Genomic DNA, 24,095 nt, shown 5'->3' on the forward strand with positions numbered 1-24,095 from the left:
GTATCAATATTGAGTTGTTTTGCCCTCCTGGAGTTTACTGATATGACAGCAAGGTTGCTGATGTGGTTGTTACCACTGCTGCTGCGCAAGTATGTCTTGAGAAGCTACAGACATGAGAAACTTCTCTCACAGGCAGCTGAAGTGACAGGCATCTTTGTATGGCTCCAGCATGGTTGCAAGCTCCAATGGTGTGGATACTTCCTGCCACTTTCTTTCTTCCTGGCAATTAGCCGGTTCAACTGTTGGACTTCCACTGGGAGGTCATCCTCTGCCACACCATAGTTTGCTGCCATTTCTAAGAGTGCTTGCTTGTCCAGAAATATGGAGTGTTTGGGGTTCAGTGCAGTTGCACCCATCAAAGAAGAATCTTCTATTCAGCTCATTGAGCATCCTGTCTATGATGGCATAGAAGGTGTGTCTCCTGGAATCTGCTGTTGGTTCATCTCTTTGGCCAGTATTAGATGTGATTATGAATTCGTCCAGGTGTCTGGAAGCAGATCCCTGTCCACCTTGACACACCATCTCAGTGCGTATTCCCACTTTCTTACATATATCCTCAGCAGACTCTTCCAAGTCTTTCCATCCTGCTTCAGTTCTCATTTCTGAGAGACCAGAGATGACAGATTGTACTAGATCCTCTGCAGAGGCTAGCTGCAGATCAGGTGACTGGATATAGTCTGATAGCTGTTTTGTCATCAGCAGTAGTTTTTCTATGGCCACTAGACTGGTTACGAACTGCTGATCTAGGAGGATGCACAGGCCCTTTGATTCAGTGGCTCTGTGGACACTGTCTGCTCCACAAGATGTTTTAGGGTTGTCACAATGGCAGGGAGGGTTCTTTTCACAGCCAGACAAGCAGCATGTTCGCAGGCCCATCTTGTGTCTAACAGTTGCTTCAACTCTATGTGCTGGTTCACAAGTTCAAGCTCCTTCTATACCTTCAGAAATTCTTCATGCACAACCGATGTAGAGAAGAATTTGTACAGCTTCTGAATTCTCACAAAGAACTCTGCTGCAGCCTGGACGTTGTGCACACAATCAACTAGCACAAGGTTGAGCCTGTGTGCATAGCGGTGGACATGCACAGCCTGAGACACCTCTCTCCGGAACCTCTCCTGTACGCCACTGATGTGCTCTGACATGACTGCAACTCCATCATAGCACTGGCCAATGCAGGCATTATGGTCAATACCATATTTAGCCAGAGTCTCCATGATTTTCTTGAACAATGAATCTGCATCCAGACCCTCAGCAGCTGTGAAGTCCAGGAATGCTTCATGAAGGCTCTGTTGGTGGAGGTACCTTACCACAATGGACAGCTGTTCTTTGTTTCATCCACCATTAAAGCAAAATGCTCAGCTTCCATGACCTCTTTGCTGATATCCTTCAAGATTATTTCAGTTATGATGTCAATAAGTTCGTTTTGCATATCATGGTGCATGTACTTAGCATTGTCAGAACCACTCAACTTCTTCTTTATGATTTTATCATACCTGGAAATCATAAGAATTTCCAGGATATTGCCCCTGTTATCTGACTGACTACCTTCCCTGTGACCTCTTGGGGCTTCATTCTGGCAGGCTGTGAAGAGCAGTGCATCTATCACGGCTATTATGTAATGTCGGTTTTCCTCCACAGTTTTAGCATGGCTTGCATTGAGAGCATGTTGGATTCTTGCACCCTTTGTTTTCTGCAATTTAAACTTTGCCCAAGCTTGCATGGCAAACTTGTGTCCTGCAGAGTTATCATGGGACTTCAGTGATGTAGTCACCTTCTTCCAGTTCCAGAAGTCTTCATGGGTGAAGGACTTCTCAATTTTACTGAAGTGTGTGTGACTGAAAAGATGACATGCAAAGCAGAATGCAGCATCTTGGGTCACAGAGTACTCCAACCACAAGTGCTGATCACGCCAATTCTTGTTGAATGACCTTGACTGTATTCTGTGACCGAGTATCTCTTGAAGTCTGGACAGGTAGGACCACTATCTGGAAACTGGCTCAGGTCCTTGGGTCCTGGTGGCAGTTTTCACCCTGGGTGAGAGTGGTGCCCTCTTGCAGCTGGGGTCCTGCACTAGTCATATCAGCTTTCTCACCATCATGACCACCACTGTCCTCCTTACTTGCACCACATGTGTTTGTAGGACCATCTACTTGCTGCCTCTTCTTGGGTAGCACAGGTAGTGTTGCATAATCAACACTATGTGTAGTATGACCGGTTTATGTTTTGGTGGGTGATGTCTGACTCTTGTCTTGTGTGTTGGTGTCCTTGTTTGAAAATGAGTCACTGATTTTGATTTCCTTTTATTAATCCCAACTGAGAGTGTGTTCCAACGTGAGGCCGAGTACTAGAGAGAGTGAGAGCTGCGTAAACAAACATAATTCTCTTTCATACAGAGTGCATGAACGTCAAAGTGACCCCCAAGCTGGCTGACTGCTAGTACCACTTCTTACTTCCAAGTTGTGTTAGTTTATATGAAACAAATGGGAATTTCTCTCCTTACATTTGCATTAGGGCTTACAAAGGATATTCATTTTAAACATTGAAATGTAAGGGAAAAGATATGACTTACATACTATTGGATCATTTCATGAATAAGGAACAAATAACAACTAAACAGTTCAATATTACGAACAACTGCTCTGCAGCATTGAAATCACCAAATTATATTAACAGCACATAAAAATCCAGAACATATCCATGAAATACTGTTGGAGAAAGTGTTTATCTTTAACCATATAGCACAATTACTTAATTAGAGGGTAGTGATAATGCAAAATTACAGTACTAATTAGGGAACACAAACACATCTTTGATAAGGCATGTTGTAAAGCTGTGGGCAGCTAATGGGAGTAAGCGGGGAGGTGACGTGCAGCTGGCATCTGGATCTCGACAAGCACCTGTTACAATAATGTAACTACTACATTACATTAAATTAGGCACTTCCAAATAGCCCAATGACAAATTCAAAATTCATCCCAGAATTGTTTAGAAATATTATTTGGTCAATTAACATATAAGGTTATTATCTAATCATAAGTATAACATTAACTGGATTGTTAGTCACAATTTTAAGTGTATGCCACAATCATCAGTACTATTTTGGATGGCTGATACACAACGCAAAATGATCTCACAGAGGACACAACACCGGCTAAATGCTTCATAGTTTTGACCTATACACTTATACATGCATGCTATGTTTTACTTTTCAATGAAAGATAAATGAAATTAATGAGTAAATACCAGTGAAACCTTTGATTTATCAAGTAAAATCACTGATGATCTGTTGTAACTTGAAATCAACGTGGTTGTCTAATCTTCATCAAAGCTCAAGATAGAATGGCATTACACAGAGAGCGGCAATATAGCTCATGAGTTTCAGTGCATTCAGTACATTGCTATGGGACGCATGACACGTACTTCCGTCTCAATGAAGACATGCGTTCTACAGATCTATGTCTCTTTGATGTTAATTGTTAAGCAACAACGATGACTGTGTTTTCCATATTTTATGAATATATGTAGGTAACAATATTGGGGGGCTGAGGGGGGCTTGGCTCATTTGTGGGGCTCAAGCCCCCCTTGGCACCGCCACTGTAGGTCTCTTATTAATTTACATCGGGTCTTATTTAAGTTTACTGCTTTTTGAACATCTCTAACTAATAATCCTGTAAGATAAGTTATAAATCACATGGCAAATGTGTAGCTCAAGTTACAATGCTGAATAACATACAAACTCCTCCATAGACACACTTAGTGAAGAAATTGTTTTTCCATTATTTAACCTAAAAAGTTCCTAATTTTTATATTTTAGTTACTTCTATAACAATTAATAAAATATATACATAAAAAATAAGGAATAATTAATACATTTGGTTTCTTGCACTTTTGCTGTAGCCATCAGATAAAATTTAAACTTGTTTGTTCATATCTATATTATTTATTTGAAACATGCAAATAAGAACACAAAATAATATGCACAAGGAAAAATTGTCTCGTAACTATTTGAAATTTAACTGACTTTATATGACTGAGGCGTATATGCCTTAAATGATTCTCTTAGCTGTTCAAGCTGAACTCAGCAAACCAACTTTGAATCTGTAGGCAAAATAACAAAATCTTTAGAGAGAATGAGGTACTATTATACATCATTCAGAAAGTTAAAACTTCATTTTTCTATTGGTTATAAATGACGTAACAACAAACACCAGAGAAAATTATAGGCAATCTGTGTAAGAGAGAATGTAATACTAGGGCATAGCAAGTAGGTTTAACTTTCTGGTTTATATTTCCATAAACATTGATTGAAGAATATAAACATTAGACTATTCCTTTGCATTATCTATAACACGATAAGTAGCTTATGCTAAACTAAGAACATCACAGAAGGGTTGAAAATGAAAACTGAATATGAGCAAGTTGGAGAGAACAAATTTTATGTTACACACACAAGGGGAGAGAGTGATAATTTACTTTTATTTCCTATTAGAAATTTAAATATTATTAGAATTTCATTTATTAACTATGTTTTGATATCAAGTTTATTTGTACACAAATAAAGTACTTTAATTGAACTTTGAATGTAACTCTGTAGAAAGACGTGCACTTTAACCAACTTGTATACAGAAGTGTAACACAATTTTACCTTGTAATCTTATTATAAATGGTCTTAAACATTTCAGAACATATTTACCATGAAATACAGTACTAAAGAAAACCATCTTCAAACAAAAATAATGTACCTTCACATTAGACAATAAAATAATGCATTTTTATTTTTAAATATTTAATCTAGCCTATCATTAAACATAATGAATTAAAAAAACACGATGACTGACCACAATTGTGCTAAAATATAATTGATACAGCTATGTAGCATGGTTTTTTGCAAGCCACAAGAGTGAAGCATTTTCATTGGGAGTGGGAGACCTAATTTTTTTCTCCTATGATAATTTTCAAATTTTCTTTGATTTTTATCCCATTTTCATATTCTGTAAATATTCTACATTCATGATCACTCCAATAAAATATAACTCTTTTACTTCTCACATTTATCACCCATACTTCATTTTTTGCTGCTTCATAACACTTGGAATAATATACTTTGTCCTGTTGAATGCTCCAGTACTTAAATAATTTTTCACCATTTTAACTTTAATAATGATAATATTTTAACAACTTTCAAATTGCCCCATTTTGACTTTTCAAAATTATAACAAATTAGCATCAGTAATTAGGATCCATTTGCAAGTTTGACAAAATCACAGAAAGGAAATTAGTTATCACATGATCGACTAATTTTAATCATAGAATACTTCAAGTAAACAAAGCAAAACCTTGGAAACAAATACTTCCTCAAAAATAATTCAACTATTACCTCTCTGTCACTAATCTGCAAGTAGACCTTAATTGTTTCATACACAGCAAGCCTGATGCTTTCCTCATTATCTTTCAGCTCAGATGTGAACAGATTTAACATAATTGGCAAGAAGTTCTTTGCATATCGTGCCAGTTCATTCCTATTTACTTCTGTAATAAATAGTAAAGTACAATGTCAAACTTCAAAAGAAATTAGTAAAAGCTCATATTCAAAACAAAGTACTTGTACACATGATTTCTTTAGTTTCAGAACTTAAAATTAATAGAATTTTATCATTACATATTTAGAAAATATGTTAAATATAAAAGTGCATTAAATATTATGTATAAATTATGATTCTTAATAAACGTTATACAACACATACTAGATCAATGGCTAAACTAACTTTATGTTGTATTTATATACAAAATATTCAGTAAATAACTCAAGATTTGATTTTTATGTTGGTTTTAAAATATCTCAAATTGTAAATTGATTCAGGTAGTTAAACAGAGTGGAATATTCATTATTGTAATTTCAATGATTTTAAAATCAAATGTTTCACTTCATAGATCTTCCAGCAATTAAAAAAACAAAAAACAAAGCATTTTAAATATAAATTAATTTATTCAATTAACTCAAAATTATTCTACTATTTTGACAAAAAACCATAACATCTATGAAATTTTTCATTATTTCAATTAGGTCAGGTTGTAACAGTTTTCCTGTTATACATTTATTATAATACCTAGATGTATTTCATGTTAATGCATGTTATTCACATTAATGGATGTGCATTGTGCAAGGCCCACCTGTTCTCTAAATTTGTAGAAGATTCTCGAGAACAAGAATCAATAATATATGATTAATATGTCTTTGATCACTGTTGAACATTCAATAATCTTACACAAGTATATAAAAGCAAGCCATCACAAGATGCCAAAAGACAGTTTTATTCTACAAGCCTCAGGAGTTATAACTGTGATTAATGCTTATTAATCAGAAAACTACAAAAAATTACCAGGAAAGTTTATAGATTTCAAACATTATAAACCGTTTAACTTCAGTGAATTAATTTCAGACATTAGTATTTCTACAAGGTCATCAGATATCTATCTTCCTCTGTGAAAAGTGTGCTTGTAAGTAGTTCGAGGCCAAACAAGAATAAACTAGCTTCCATTCCCATGAAGTGTAGTGTTCCTGTGTATTATCATAAAAGTAATTTGCACCTCATGGACCTGGACCATTGATAAAAAATTTGGTTCCAGACGAAATTGAAGACCACATATTGTTTGTGAATTTGTAATATTTTTGTACATAAATAATTATTTACAATAACTATTTGTTGTAACCATTATTATAAAATGTATTGGGTTTTGTTATTTTTTACATTAAAATATATTTGTGTTAAGAAAGAAAAATGTGCGTGTGTGTGTGATCAATCTTCGGAACAAAAGTCACAAATTTCATACATATTGACATTTAATTAACGTCTAAGTTCAAATTCAAATTTCTGGTTGTTTGAATTCTTAATACATAACGTACATAACAATAAAACGACAACTCATCCAGGATAAATTATAATATTTAACAAGGTGCTATTTTACAACCTAGAGTGAATACACTGATTTTATTAGGCACTTTACTTGACACAGTAGCAAAGTTTAATTGAATATTAGGAACACATAATATGACAGCATAAGTATCATTGTTTACAGCTATATGTTCATATTAGTTAGTAATCTTAATGGTACATAAAAGAAATTCTTAAACTTAAAATAACTATGAAAGGTTAAACTCACCAATTTCTAAATTTTTAAGTATCAATAATCTAAGTGATGTCAGAACATCAAGCCTAAGGTCAGGACGTTCATTTAGAGCCAGTCCCAAAATCTTGGCAATTCCTTTGAAGGACTAAAAAAATAGTATATAAATTAATATCTAATGAGGTCATTAAGGATTTTATATGAAATACTGACATAGAACATTAAACAAGTAGAAACTGTAGAAACTTCTAATAAACATTTCCAGCATTTATCACAAACAAAAACAGATACTCTAAAAACAAAGACTTAATGGAATAACAGAACACACAGAAAATTTAAACTATGCCCTATGTTTTTCTTGTGTGTTTTTTACCTATTTATATCATGAAATGCTCTTTAAATATATTTCTACTAGTTTTGAAAAAGTTTGTAAAAATTGAAATATTTATTGCAATTTTCAAAAATCATAAATTATTATTAATTTCTACATGGATTATAGTCACTGTGACAATTCACACTATGTTGTAAGAACAAATATTTAGCTACACCCAATGTATAATACCCAAAGTCTTGCAACTGAAATACAGTTACAGTTTTTTCACCTAGCTTATTTAACCACTTTACTGTTTCAGTGTTTCCCACTGTCATTCAAAATTGCCACATAACATGTGGAAGTAAAATGAGATGGAAAGAACTTATATGCATCCCACTTAATGCTGACACGTAGCTTCCCTCAATGTTTTCTACTCAGCCCTTCAGTAACCAACAAGATGCCTAAGTGTGGCAACTATGTGCTAACCATGCCAACACGGATAGAAATTCGAGTAGTAACCTTAATTACCATGTAATTATGCTTAACGTACTTAATGTACATAGCTCATAAGAAAACAAAAATGAGGCACATTGTGTTCAAATCCATGATGATGAAGAGGCAATGAGACAAAAGGATGTTGGCTCTCTATCTCTTAACCCAGCAGAAGGTGTAAACAGCATCAACAATTGGTAAAACTTATCCCAGTTGCAGTTTTAGGGGTTAAAGCACTGAAAATATACATCCAAGGCACAGTGAATGGCTAAAATACAGGATACTGTTCAAGTGTCTATTATGACTTAAAACCTTAATTTTATAACCAGGCAGGGCTAGCAACTTTACATAAACATTAGCTGCAAAAAAAATAAAGTATTTGTTTAAAATATTCTTAAATAACTCATTCAAATAACTAATAATCATTATTATGCAAATTTGAATAGTTTTTATAACTACATTAATAATTTCTTAGAAGAAAACCATGTAAGAAATTAAAGCATAAATTTAATTATTCAAAACAACAAACTTCATATATTGTATTCTCAGTTTTATATATATTTTTTTTTTTATAAATAAGCACAAAGTTACACCAGAGGTGTCAAAACCTGGTTTCTATAAGTCCACAGATTTATCTATATAATAACACTATGTAACAAAACTTTTAATAGAAAGATCTATTTTTGTCTTCAAACTTTACTTTCGTGACCTGGAAGCATGTAACAAAAACGTGATTGGAGAAAATACTTGAGGGCTGATACATAAAAGTGTTTTACATTATAGTCGCAAATCTCGGAAAACTATTCACTTCTAAACATTTTTGTATAACTTTAGTATAAATACACATAAATCTTGATTGATATGTTGTTTTATTCAGACCTTATGTAAATGAAAATGTGCAAATTTGCCCATTTTTACATAGAAAATAGGTTAATTTCTAAATTTCATTATCCATATCACAAAAACAAAGTTTAAAGGGAATAATGGCCATTTTCTGCACTTTTTCAACATAAGCAATTAAGAAATAACACATGCTATCTGGGAACAAAATTTGTATTACAAAGTGTCATTGACCATTCAATGCAGTTGTGCAAATCTACTCTATTCGCTTTTATTATTTAATGATAAAGTAATGTAGCTGTAAAAATCTACTTTATTCGCTCTTATTAACCAATCAATGTAGTCATACAAACCTACTTTATTCACCTATGTTATTTATTAGTCAATAAACGTAATCATAAGTATACTTTCTTAACTCCAGTTGTTTAGTTTCATTTTCTTTACTTAACTTGTTCAGGCTACATTTTAAGTTGAGTATTTGTATACGTTATTTGTATACACAGTGTAATAATAATAATAAATGTAACCACAGTTCTAGATACATCCATTTTTATTGACCAGTGTTTAATTACTCATGTTATCCTAGAAACAGCCATTTAAGTATTTCTCACAACAAATTATCTTTTAAAACCTCAGCAAAGTGTAATAACTTTACAACAGCCTAGTACCTAAGAAAAACTGGTTAAAAAATGATGGTACAGGACTACAATACAAAAAGTTACCTCTGTCAAATCAGTAGGCAGTGTGCAAAAACCTGGGAGGAGAGACCAAATCTGAAAGAAAATATTGACTTCAATTAACATTTTAACACTACTGCAAAATTAAACAATTTATATCATTTCCTGAAGATTTCTGTGCTATCATATAAATTTTGGCATTGCAATTACAAATTGCATTTTTTCAGAACAACCCTGTTACCCTAGCTTTGTCTCAGTTTAGAAAACTAGTATTTAAGAAAACCCTTCAAATTCCACACAACAAAGTCATCACACAGAGAAGTTAACATTTTCCTAAACTGTAAATGTATTTCCAATAATACTTACTTCTGCTGAGAACATATATTTTTTTTTAACTCCAGGGTTTTAACTCTTTGCCCATCTGAATATTGAAGAGCTAGCTCCTGTCTTTTATATAACCAGTATGAATGCACTTTGGAAATTCTAATTTACAAAATTCTCCACCAACTTCACTGTGCCCTATATCTAGGTACTGTACATAAGCACCTCATTTGGATAAGGTAATCATTTTTCAAGACACAAACCACCTCTTACTGAGAATGTAGGGTGGGAGAGTATTAGTGAAAGTAAGTATTATTGGAAATACTCCTTTAGTTGGGGAAAATACGGACTTCCAAAACATACATACTAATATAAATGATCTGGATCAGAGAAATCCTAAATATGAGAAATGGCTGGCAAGTGGATTGGTGAGAAGGATCTTTCCTCTTCCTTGGCTGCCAATTTTGTGAAGAAAAGATCTATTAGGGTAAAGCAGAACAAATGAGAAATGATAAAGAGCAAAATGCACATAGATTGCAAACAGCTCAGGCTGACGATATTCATATACCAGCAATAACTAAAAATACAATTTAAGAGAAAGGTAAAACAAAAAAAAAAGAAGCTAAAAGCTCAAAATGAGGATGAGGCAATGCTTGTGAAACAAATAAATAATCTAAAGTTGGTAATTAAAAAGGTTGCTTGGACTGAAGAATATGAAAGTATTTGAATAGACCTAACAGTACTGGAGATTCAGAAACATCCCAATATATAAAATACTGCAATATAATGGATAAGAATGCCCTATACAAAACCAACATAAACAAAGCAAGACCCCTCTCAAATACCCAAGTCATAAAACAGGATATGGTTGATACTGTAGAATAAAGAGGGTTTAAGTTTCCTTTAATACACCATATTCAAAAAGCATGCCACTTCTATCAATAAACGACCATAGTTGGTTTACAGAGAAAGTTAAATATAGAAAAACTTGAGAAGTAAAACTCTTATGTCAGGCAAAGGATAGTATAACTTCCAAGTATGTATACTGAGTTTCCAAAACATCTAGGTGGAGAATTTCTTACTGAGCTTGTCTTAACTGAGACTGCCAAAGTGGAAGAAGTACAGGTATGCATTTCTTCATATAACAAAGAAGCATAAGCCATGTTTGAGCTGGCCAATGTGGTGCAATCAAGAGAATTCAACAGGAAGTAGAAAGAACCATAGTCAAAACCCAGGGCAATGGCTGAATCAGGGGAAAGGCATACAAATGTAAACCTGTCCAGTTATGACTGAACTCATCTATTGCCAATACTTCAGGATGAGGTATAGAAGACTAAAATTACTTCAGTTGAGAATTCCAATGAGTTGCAAAAGCATCAACCTTTGGAGATCTAAACTGAGAACAAATCCACTGAAAAACCTAATGATGTAGTTTCCATTTTGTCAGAAAAATCCATCTGGGTCAAAACAAGCAACCTGCGATTAAATTCATAACTCCTGGAATATGACATGCTAAGAAACTAAATACAAGGAAAATGAGCCCAGTAGAGCCCAGAATACAAGATCCATAAGTCATGCAGTAGTCACTAAAGGAACCTCATAGGTGTTTGTCTCAAAGGAATGTGAAGCTTGAGGAATGCCTCCTCCCCCAAAAGGGAGAATCATCCACATATCAGGAGAAGGAAACACAAGTAAAAGCCTGAAAGCTCTTTTCTTGGCTTGAAGCCTGATGAAGGTTGGTCAAGCACGACTTAAGCATGTACTGAAAAATGCACCCAGATGGACAAGAAATTGCACAGGTGACAGAATTTCTCTATTCTGATATGGAAACCCACTTTTGTAGCTTCTGAAAGTGTTGTCCTACTAACTGACAAGATGTTTTGAGAAGGAGCTGACTGTCCATATCATGATGCATGCACTGGTCCAAAGAATGCAGGTGGCATGAAAAAGTTTAAATAACTCAGCAGAAGACACAAGGTGCTGGTGCAAAAACCTAAGGGTAGAACCCTGAACTGCAGCACCTGATCCTTGTGCACAAACCTGAGAAACTTCCAGGTAGATTCTGGTTTGAGAATATGGAGGTATGCATCTCTAACACTGAACTTGGTCATCCAAAGTGATGGCACAAAGTGCCATTATAGATTGGATAATATTCAATTTTAAAGCAAGGAGAATTGAAAACTTGGTTGAGTTATGATAGATTAATGATTGAATGATAATCTCGTTTTTTTGGATGCAATGAAAACATAGAAATAAAATCTTAGAAGAATATGATTTATACTCTCTCCTGCCCTTTTGACTAACAAATTTCTTATGGCTTTGGAAAGAAGGTACATTATTGGAAGTTAAAAGGCAACGGGCTGTACAGATAATAGTAGAGGTGTTGTAAATTGAATAAACAACCCTGAAGCCAGAATACAGAATACCAGTGATTCCCTGGTGAAAGAACTCCACATTTTCAAAAAGTGATGTATCATATACCCATTATTCCTCCATCCATAGCATACTCAACAATCCCACAAATTCTACTATGGGAATCAAAGGAGGGAATTTGGAAATATGACAGATTATCACTCCCAAACTACTGCTTGATGCTGAAGAAAGGCAAGAAGTCAACAACAATAAAGAAGAATGTATATGTGCTGTATCAATTCATGGTTCTACATATCTGAAACTCCAGCAAACAACATTGAACAGAGAAAATAAGCTTCCTGAAACTCCCTGAGGGCCAAAGACAGTAAACAAGCATTATCTTAAAAGCACCTATACTAAATAAACCCCAAAAACAAATCAGACAAGAAACCAAAGAAAGAACTGAATAAGACAATCCCAACAAGGTAAACATCAGCAAAATCCCCAACTTGTCCTCGGCTTGCTCAAAGGAACATTGATAGTCTTAAGACGAAAATTGGATCAAAGATAGTTGTGAGAGTAAAACAGATTTGAGAAAACTGATCTGTTTAAAGTGATCACAGGTTCCATTTAGAATCACATAGGTACAAAATGGGGTCCCCATCCTTTGAGAATCTAAATATACCTGCTTCTATCAGTAATAAAACAAGGAATGTTGTTCTGATAAACCTGAGAGACAAGGCATGCTTATCCCATGACATAACTGTATGGCAAATCTCCCAGCATGAACAACAATATCAGGAGGAAGAGGAAAAAGAAGCAAGTTGTCACTTGCTATTCTTTCTGCCAACAAGTAAGTAGTAGGGTCAAATGTAATGGGGAAGACCCACAAAATCTGACAAACCTGAGTAACCAACTGAAGAAAAGGTGTTAGCTGATCAAAATTAACCTCTGATGAGGCCAACCTAGTAAAAGAAGGAGTCAGAAAAAAACAAGTTTTAAATTTTCTGCAGCTGGTCCAGGGTCACTTGCAAAAGTAACCTCAAAACCTCTCAAGAGATATCCTCATTCCACATCTCCATTTTGCAAACAAGAGTGACTCTTCCCTTGTTTGTTTACAAACACAAGATAGCAGAGATGGAAGAGGTGAGACTGTCCTCCGTAGTAGAGCATTAACTCAGGAATTTATACTTTTTAGTAAGTTTTTAAAAATAAATGACACAAATTAAGATAGAACCATAAAAACCAATCACATTCAATGTTGCAACACAAACTGTGAATAATTAAAACACTCCTATTTATGGAAACCCATACCAAACATTCTGTTGAAAAAACCAATTACAGTATATTTATGAGGTGCTGATATACAGTAAAAAGATGAAGGATGCATTGAAATTTCTGGAAATTTTTGGAAATTAAAATTTACCACAAACATTCAAAGTTGGATATAAAAGACTGGCACAAGAATATTGAATGCTTAGATAGGTAAAAATTGGAAATACTGGAGACTGAAAAATAGTTATATTATCAGTGAAGGTACCTGTGTTTTGGAAATATTTAATTTTTTTTAATACAAGTGAAATTACTTATTGAAAAAGATCACTCACACTCACCATTTTTTATTTTAAATACATGCATCTTCAAGACCTTAACTATTAAAATTATAGTGTACAGAATACAGACTAAAATCAAAATTGCAAAACTTCAAGTTAAAACTCACTGCAACTAGATCAGCATTACAAAACAATATTAAACAATCTTAAAATTGGAACAGTTACCTGGAAGTGTATCTCAGAATAGCTGGTAATGGTATTAACAATTTTATTGATAAGCAGAGGACAACATTTCAATTTCCTAGGTCATCTTCAGGTTAACAAATAAAAACCTGAAGATGACCTGGGAAGGTCAAAACGTTGTTGTCTGCTTATCAATAAAAGTGTTAATACCTATAATAGCCATTCTGAGATACATTTTTATTTCAAGTGGATTTCTCGTCATCGAGAGTTACCTGGTAAGTTTTCAAAACAGTTTACACAGAATTGAATGAAAGTTAGTTACATTTAATAAGGTGAAAATATGCTTGAAAGCAAATATACATAAATATACATGTGTGAAGAGCTGTACATACTCCAATTACAATGAAAAATCATTTATTCTTAGTAACATAATATTACAGGAAAGCTTGCAAGGCTAGTACAGAAACCTTGAACAAAAACAGTGCACAGAGAGAAATAACTGAAAGTTATTACTGTAAAATTCAACTAACTGAAGGATGAAGAAATTTTCTCTTGTTAAAATATTTGTAAATCCTATCTAGAGATGCATTTTTAAAACCTTGTTGGTGCTTTGCTGTCATTTTCTTTTACTGGAGTAACATTTCAGGATATAATTAAAAAACAAATCATATCAATACCTGTGTCTGTAGAACACTGTATGTCTTAGATTCAACTAGTCTTCCACTCTTCTCAAGCTCCAAAGCTATTTTTAAAATATTGTATTTGTAAATCATGAAAAATGAATGTACACCACATTTTGACTACAAATTTATATATATATAGCCACATATATACAATTTTACACATTATTTTAAAAATGTTAAACACTAAGTCTTTTGATCACTTCAAAACAATTAACTTTAATCTAATTAATTTTGTTTATAACAAACTTTCCCTCTGTTATATGATTTATTTCAATTTGATACTGTGTGGTTTTTATGAAACATTTCTGAATATCAAACTGCAAACACACTGTATTTTCCAAATACTTAAAATGTTAATAACATTCTGTGCAAGTTATAAGAAGCCAATAACCTCCACAAACTGAGAAATCTGAGAACAATAATCTCCGTAAAATAAATTTGAGGACAATTTCCACTAACTGAGAAACCACAAGGACATTAACTTCCATGATCTTAGACATAAAACAATAATTTTAATTAATTGCAATATTTGAGAACAAAAGAGCTACTTGTCTTACAAAACCTAAAACAAGTCAATATTTTCCTAATGTGAAAAAGTATTTCCAATATTTAATTTCAGTATTGCCTCAAGGTAATTCCCACCTATATTTCTGTGTTTAAAAAAAGACCTCCACAAACAGAAGGATGACACAAATTCAATGTGCAGTAACTCTTTCTATGCAATTCATTCTTAGATGAAATAAAACACGAAAGAAATGCATACTATAAATTGGGAGGACAGGTGCAAATGTTTGAAGTGGTATCTATTGGAAATGCATTTTAAAAGTATGAAAATGTTCAATTCCAAGACAATAACACCAATCCATACACAGAAATACTACAGTCCTATATGGAAATGGTGAAGAAGCAAGTGCAAGGTTTGCCTCTACGAGCTTTCTGATTCCTGTATGGAATCACATCAGGCACATCTGTAGAAAAAAACCCATCTCACTTTAACCAGGATTACATTCACAATGTAAGAGAAAAAAGGCAGTTGAACCCCAAATGGGTGGAATAAAATCACGACCCTCTGAACACTTGCTACACAACCAGTCAGGGTGTTAAGTATGTGTAGTGTAACTGAGTTGTAATCAGACCTCACAGTGTACTCACCTCAACTTTACTGAACTGTCTGCAAGGGAGTGACCAATACTACACTAACAGTGTCATCACAACCCTGCTACTCAGCATACTGTGATAAGCTCAACTAATGAGGATTCTTGCTGGTTCACCACCCCAGCACTTATGAATTTGCAAGTGTGAAAGATTTCCCATGTTTCACTTATAGAAGAGAATGGAATATACATTGTGAAAATAAAAGAGAAGTGACGAGGTTTCTGTTAGACCACCACCTTGAAAAAGCATACACTTCACTGGTGTGAGCTCTTTCCATGATAGTCCGTGAAATTGGTAAAGTTTGGATAGGATAATTCAGTAAAATGTGTACACTACAAATATATCTTAAGTATATTTTGCAATATGACCCACCTCATGGTGGGATTCATAAAGGCAAGACAAATGGTTTTAGAACTTTCAGTTATCCTGGTTCAATGAAGATTATGGGAAATAAGCTTACCTTGAAAGACTACATCAGTTACCTGGCCAGATCCTGAAAAACAAAAAGGCAGAAAAAGGAAGAATAAACACACATGCCTAATATGGATGGATGGCTGACTGAAGTATGATGACTGGTGGAAGTTAAAGTCCTGTAAAAGACAAAACAGCCAGATGTTGAAGAGATTGACTGATAACTGTATTGGAAGTCAACCACACGCACATTCGGATGATGAGCTAGCAAATAAGGGAAGATGCAAGAGAATGAGAAAGGTGACAAACTAGATGAAAAAAAAATGTGAAACAGCTCATGAATTTTCTACATTCAGAGAGGAATTTACCAACCACAGGAATTGATAAACCAATCTAGTAATTGTAGGAGGTCCCTAGAAGAAAGGGGTAACAGGGTAGAAAGAAAAAAGCTCTGGTGAGTAACACCAAACAGCCTGAAAAAGATAAAGGAGTCAAATGAGTCTAAACAATAAAAAAGTGAAAGACAGAAGGAAGGGAAAAAGGAGAGAAAGTACTGTTATCTTCCTAAGATGCAAAAGTCTAACAAAGGAAAAACCATTCTGGATAGAGGAGTACTAAAGTGTGGAGGAAGAAAATACAAGAAGCATCAATAGCATAAATAACACAGCAACCATAGATGATGAGTAAGAGAAAATAAGACATGACAGGTATAATGAGCAAGAAGCCAACAGCTTGAACAGGTCAAAAGTAAGAGCATGAAAAACTACATTAGGACCTACACAGGAATGGGAGTTGAGAAAGGAAGATAGCAAAGAAAGTAGGAGTGAAGAGAATGGGGGATGAAAACACCCTGCACTACTTAGAAAGGTGTAATGTTGTGAATAACACCATCTAATAACAAGCAGGAACATAAGTCAAAGAGAAAGGTCAAGAAAAGAAAACAAGGAAAATAACAAGGATTGAAGGTGTACATTTACCATACCTGCAAAATGTTAATGTACATTTTCAATCCAAATCTCCAGAGAGTAATCAGCTCCATCAAAGATGTCTGTATAAAGACAAAGAACCTGGACAGTGTACTGTAAAAAGGAGCATAACTTGACACAAAAAGAGGCTAAGTTGGCAAAAAAAGCATATGAACTTCGACAGAAAACTTTTCTGAAGCATGGAGAATTGCCTTAGACAAAGAAGAAAGAACAAGAATACATGAAAGTTGTGAGAAAAAAGAAAAAAAAAAGATGTAAAAGTGGGGAACCAGAGTGCTATATAAATGGCAAACAGACCAAATAGATACCAAATACAAGGAATCAAAAAAAGAAAGGAATAATTCTGTAATTCAGGGCAAAAATAAAATCACAAATATAAGGCATCAAGGCCTCAAAAACACAGGTATGGGCTGTGAGAGAAAAGCCAGCAGAGAAAGAAAAAAGCATCAACCATAATGACAAGCAAGGAGAAAATACAAAGCAAATCCCAAAAATGGAGTTCATAGGATGAAGAACAAGAAATACTGAAAGGCATAGATAAAAGATAAGGAAAGAAACAAATGAAATGAAATCTAGAAAAAAACTGGAAGGTGAATATTATTTCTAAAATGGTAAGGCACTAATAAAAGCAAATCAGGTAAATTTTGTAGTTTAGTAATTTATTCCCAACTGAGGAGAAAAAACTCAAGTGGAAAGAATGGGAATAGAAAGCTTAGTAAGCATGTCATAATCCACAACATGTTACACAAAGGCTGCAATATCCATAACAGTTATTGAGTCTTTAGCAGCCATAATACAAATAAGGCATGTAAGTGGAATTTTGGCACTAACACAAAATTAATTATAAGTCACCATCTTTTGAGTGCATAGAACAAGTTACTGTGGATGAAAGTTGTATCACCCTCCTAATACTGAAAGGCTTTTATCAATGACGACATCATCATACACTAGCACAGTTCATGTCAAACCTGTGAATTTTAAGTGGAAGCTACTTCAAGGCTAGTAACATAGAAGTCTTATAGGCAGATGCATCAGTAAGATCTCATTTTGGTGCTTGAAAGTGAATTACCATCTCAAATGTGTATTATTAAATTGTCACAAAGATCTACAATTATCAAATAATAAATTACAAATCTTCAAGATCTTCAAAACTGAACTTTGTGAAAAGAAAATTACTTTGCCAGTAATTAAAATCTAACTGGTATTCACAACTTTAACCCTTTCAGCGCTGAATAACAATTTTTAATGTTTGGCATGGCGCTGAATATACATGTTTGATACTTCAACTAATTACGGTATCAGTACTAAAAGCATGATATCTCGGCAATAACTCAACAAAAGTCCCTGAAATATCCAGAGACTGTACCCAATACTATATATGTTAAATTCAATACATAAGCATAACAGGAATAAAGGAAGGTCGCCTGCCGTGCTAAGCCTTTAAGTCGACTGCAGTTGCCAACAGCGCCGAAAGGGTTAAACGGTTTTTTAAAAACCAAGTCTTATTATCTACCCATGAGGACAGATTTCAGTTATAATTGCAGTGTACTGTAGATGAATAAAGCCTCCTAACACATAAAGGTTCTTCAATTCAACCTTTCTTTTATATATAGACACACACACTTCATATACAAAAATACAATATATTTAGCCCTATTGTTATTACTTTGGAGTTCATAGTTAGCTAAGAGCAGTGTTTTATATATATTAAGATCAATCAAGACCTTATGTGTTAAAAAAAAACAACTTATAAAATATAATACAGTTGTTGTGGTTCAGAGTTTGAACTGAACACTACCAAACTTTATTTCTTTAGCTTTTGGGGTTTCAAATGCTGGGCTATTCGAGGTTCTTTATGCAGTTTTAAACAGAATGATTCCTGCATTGTTTTTCTCAGCAGGCAAAGAAATCTTAATTTTCTGAAGTATTCAGTTAAGCCTCATTTTGCAAATCAGGTTTTAAAATTTTTATAAATGTATTAAAATTAATATACACAAAGTGAATATTTCTTGCTCCCGTGTTATGCTTTACATTTTATCCATAGTTAAGTACAATAATACACAATGGGCTATCTATGTTATGTCAACCACAGGTATTAAAACTCCAAAATTGTCCAGTTTCACATACAAAATTTGTATTAAAACATCTGGCATCTGTGTGTCACACAGAACATGAATTATGTTTTGATGGTATCATGCTGAGAAACATGTCTTATCAACAATTTTACAACATTAATTAATATGTAACTTATTATTAGAATAAGTAGTTGGAGTATCTGTCTCCTGAATGGAAGTTATGAAAGTTTATGATTAATGAAAGGTTATCTTTCACAACATGAAACATTATTTCCCTTACATGTCATTGTAAAAAAAACACCATAAAAACACCCATAAAAATTGCAAGACACAAGAAATGAAACAGTAAATTTGTGGGTATTCTCCTCATGGACCCAACAAATGTTCACAACAAATTTAGTGAAAATCTATCAACAGGGGATGAAGTGGTGGTAAAAACAAAAATGCTCATAAAAGCTACAAAAAGCAAAATTGAAAAGTCTGGGGTAGCAGTTCCATGGCCATGTAACACAGTACTATTATATTTATATAGATATATATTTTTCTCTCCTTCCAAATATTTTTGGAAAACAAAAGTTGATACATAAAACTGCGAATTGCAATCAATGCTTCAAAGTAACAAGTTAAACATTTTTGTATCCCAAACACAAACTTAGCCTTTAATTTTAATATTTTTAAGATTACATTATTCAAGAAACAAAACAAGGCCATAAAAATCAAATATAAATGATGGCCATATCAGGTAGCATTCTTCATACACCATTTATGAGCATTTTTGTGTGTGTGTGTCTTTTTTTGTTTTTTTTTCAGAATATGACAAGACTATAATTGCATTTAAAGCAGTGAAATACATTTATTAGAATGTGAACCTTTCCTTTGACTATGGGCTTAGATCATTTACAATATAGCTCAAATCAGCTTTCATCATAAATTACCTGCTTCAAAAAAAGATTACATATGAACACTTTTTAATTAATATCTATGAAGTTATTTTCTAACAAAAAGAGAATATCAAGAATCAAAATTGTTATTTTTTTCTTACAGAATATTCTCACAGTACATAGAAAAACCTTAACTTTAAAAATCAATTCTATAAACAGAGCAATCCAAATATTGTCAAATAACATTAATAAATAACATAAAAGTTCATTCATTCGAAAAGGAAAAACCTACCTAGAGTTAATGAAGTTATTTTTATGGTTACTTCACTAATCTCAATCTACCCTATACAATTTCCAAGGAAGTATGTAACTTAAAAGTAATTTTTTTGTAAAACCAAGTTCTGAACAATTCTGCACATATTAAAATTAAATTACAAACATACACATAATTACAAACTTCAGAATATTTTATACTTTACATTTTTCTCTTAAGACTGATGCTAAAGGAAGAAAATATTTTGTAAAGAATGCCAGTTGAGTTCCTTGAATGTTGTCACGCAGCACAGGAAGAAGCCAGCTTCTTGGAAATTCAGGGTTATCACTAAAAATAAACAAAAAAGGCTGTTATCTGATTAACATTATTAATTACAAAATATTTTTCAACTGATGGTTAATCACACTTTATAATAATGATGTTAGTGGTCTCTTGAAGCTACTTCTTCCATCATTAATTGTGCTGATGAGATGGCCTTGATTTTATACAATTGCTCAAATGCCAATGTATCTAATTTCTATTGTATTTTCCACAGACCTTCCACTGCATGGACACAGGCATCCATTCTGACATTTAAACAAATCAAAATCTCTGGGTTCACAAACAGTTGGCTTCATGGGTTCATCATAAAAAGGGTGAGATTAAATATCTGTTCCATTTTTCATGGTTCATAGAAATACTACTATAGAGCAAAAAGGTTGACTCGGTCTTTATTCTGGGGTAGCCATACGTTCTGGTGGTCATAGTGTAGAAATTTCATCTTCTTTAATTATTGTCACTACAATCTCCTGATAGAAACTACAGCTTACCTTTAGGTTACTGTGACATTTAAACTATCCATTAACCCCTTAAATACAGGTAGTTCAAAATGTATATACTGCAACATTTTAGAGTTACATTTAAAATTAAATTACATTTTTATCATTTTATGTCAATAAACTTGGCATCAAAACATAGAATATAACTCGTTTTAATCTGTTAATATCAAAAGAAAACATTTACATCAATTCTCAATAGTCATTTCTGTGTCCATTTCAGAATTTATTTCCATCTCTAACATTTAAGTTTCTTAGGATTTACATACTTACTTGTTAGATATTCTTGCTTTGATGAGTTATTTGCTACAAATTGAAACTCATACGTCATGCCTCTTCTAGCAAATGCTCTTTTTAAAAATGTCTATAATTCTCTCTGACATTTGCTACTGAATATTTATAACTCACAGAAAAAGAATATTTTAATTTACTGCTTTTTTATGAAGTTAGTCCATTGTCATTCACTGTGCATCAATTACATTTATAGGTTAGTTAGAAAATTAGTTAAATTACAATGGTTTTAGGAAATTGTATTTTTAATATGTCACATATCAATATTTTGTGTTCTAAACTGCATGTTTAAAAGAAAAAAACACACAAAAATACCCTTACAAAAAAAATAAGGTTAGTTTTCATTGAGACTTCAAGACTTCCAATATATAACATACTACAAATGTTAAAACGTTTAACCCTTTCCAGATGGGCTCGGTACAACATGAATGAGTTCATCTACACACTTTCATGCATTATATATTTACACAATAACTTTTGCTACAACACATGTATCTTTATAAAATTTGATAGACTTTTAGTAAAGATTACAAGTATTTTGTATACAAAAAAATTTTTTTTTAATGAAATACTTTTACTAAATATTTGTTTGTGGAAATAGTCTGTTTCATTACTAGTTTAAGTGCAAAATGATTTCATGTCATGATTTGAAAAAAAAACAAACTATTCTTTGTCCCAGAAACCTCAGATTTCATTTGTATAATCAATGAAACCTCCTAAATATATTTCAAATGTTTCTTTTCAGTAAGACTTGATATTTTATTTGCTATACTCTAACTATGTGGGGTCTGTCGCTTAACCAAGCTTGTAACCATATCATCATAAAAAAATGGTAACATGAAAATACAAATGTTTACTCAAAGTAGCTTAAATCTCATGCTATATATTTACTTTAATAACTTTCCAGTGATGCCTAGCTAACATTACGTAAGTTGCATTAACATGGTGCACGTACACTCATTTTACATAACCAGTAATATAAAACTGACATTTAGTCTTCTCTGTCTTGGCTGTATTTTAGAGGACTAGTAGTTTGTAATATGCAATCACATGTCAATTATTATACATTATATATATACATGTATTACTATTTAGAAAAAAGTTATCAAACTTATTTTTCTTACACTACAGAACAAAAAATCAAGAAGTATATAAATTATATTTTTTGTACTCAATTGTTGCTGGACACAGGATGCTAAGCATTTTAAAATTAGGTTTGATAACGTATTTCCAAATAGTAATACTCTAAATACATGTATGCATGTTGAATAACTAAAAAATCATAAATACCTACACTGATACCACAGAATTCCACAATAACTTATTAAGCTTAGTAACTTAGATGTATTTAGATTTTAAAAAATATGAAACTTTGAGTAGACTAAAGACACACCTACCTCTTTGAAAATTTGGAGCAAAAGAATGAGGTAGCCTTTTCAAAGGTTAAAATGGCTCAGAAAACCAGTCTTGCGACATTCTAAGCTGTTGATTAATATATGACGTGTATAATCAAAGTAAGAAAGAGGAAAGAGGTGAATTGGGTCCACTGTGTTTGATTCAAAACATAAGTCATACCTTGGCAAAATAAACAGATATGAGGTTCCTATTTTATATTAAAGCTTGATAATATTAGTTATTTGAGTTCCTAATTTGTAAGAAACTATAGACTTAGTATTTTGACATCACACACAATCTAATTTTAAACGTTACATTCAACATACCACATGACTCACTAAAATCTATATTTAGATATGTTATTTTAATATTAACTAAGGATAAGAAATTAACTCGCATGCATTATTAAAGATTGAATTATAATCTACAATTTGATTCCAACCCTACTCACATAAATTCATAAAACAGTAGATCAAGAAATTTGAATGCAAGTCAACAAATATGATGACATGGCCTTTGATCTGTAACTCATCACAAAAGGGTTAAATACTCAGGAATCTATTACAAACCAAATATATATATAAATGCCTAACATGTCTCCTATGACACTATGGCTTGCATCTGATGCAACAAACTATTAAATAAATACTTGTAAATTGTTCTTATAAAATGTAATTAATCTTCCACAAATATATAAATTATAATAAAATAAATATTTTACAGTGTACATATTTCCTCAAAAGTCATTACAAGATTCAGAATGGTAAAAAAGAAAAAAAAGGTTCATAAACACATCATTTATAGTAGTACATTTAAGCCATTAGTATATTTGATAAAACAAAATCAAAATTTGAAAATTGTAATACAAAAACGAATTCACATTCACTAAAAAGTTCAGAGATCTTCAGAGGCAATGAAATTTCTACTCTTAGAAGTCGATTTTCCAAAAATTAATAGTTCAGAGAAGATGCTCAAAACAGTAGTAGTTTTAATTAAAAATCTAGATTTTTTTCCTTTATATTTATAGCATGTATAATTTGAGGTTTACATGTTTAAAATTTGCAAATAACAGACCTATATATAAATATTTATGAACTGCAATAAAAATTCCAAACAGAAAAAAAAAAACAAGATACAAGGGAAATTGCTTTCTATTAATAAATAAAAAAATCATTCTTTTGTTATTTTTGCTGTATATTTTAATTCCTGACTTTTAGACTTTTTGAATTAAATATGAGCAATTTTCAATTTGAGTATGTAATTTGAAAACCTA

General features: G+C 32.7%; 1 protein-coding gene across 2 annotated transcripts in view; it reads right to left on the reverse strand.

Moving 5' to 3' along the window:
- Positions 1-24,095, reverse strand: part of LOC143253613 (RRP12-like protein) — a 137,226-nt gene that overhangs the window by 33,644 nt on the left and 79,487 nt on the right. For both annotated transcript variants that reach the window (XM_076507730.1, XM_076507731.1), the window contains exons 15-19: positions 20,527-20,648; positions 14,534-14,598; positions 9,493-9,543; positions 7,162-7,273; positions 5,378-5,529 (exon numbers count right to left, since the gene is read on the reverse strand). In XM_076507730.1, the coding sequence (XP_076363845.1) occupies positions 5,378-5,529; positions 7,162-7,273; positions 9,493-9,543; positions 14,534-14,598; positions 20,527-20,648 (502 nt within the window). The remainder of the gene's footprint in view (positions 1-5,377; positions 5,530-7,161; positions 7,274-9,492; positions 9,544-14,533; positions 14,599-20,526; positions 20,649-24,095) is intronic.

This window comes from Tachypleus tridentatus, chromosome 6, assembly GCF_004210375.1.
Source record: "Tachypleus tridentatus isolate NWPU-2018 chromosome 6, ASM421037v1, whole genome shotgun sequence".
Lineage (NCBI taxonomy): Eukaryota > Metazoa > Arthropoda > Merostomata > Xiphosura > Limulidae > Tachypleus > Tachypleus tridentatus.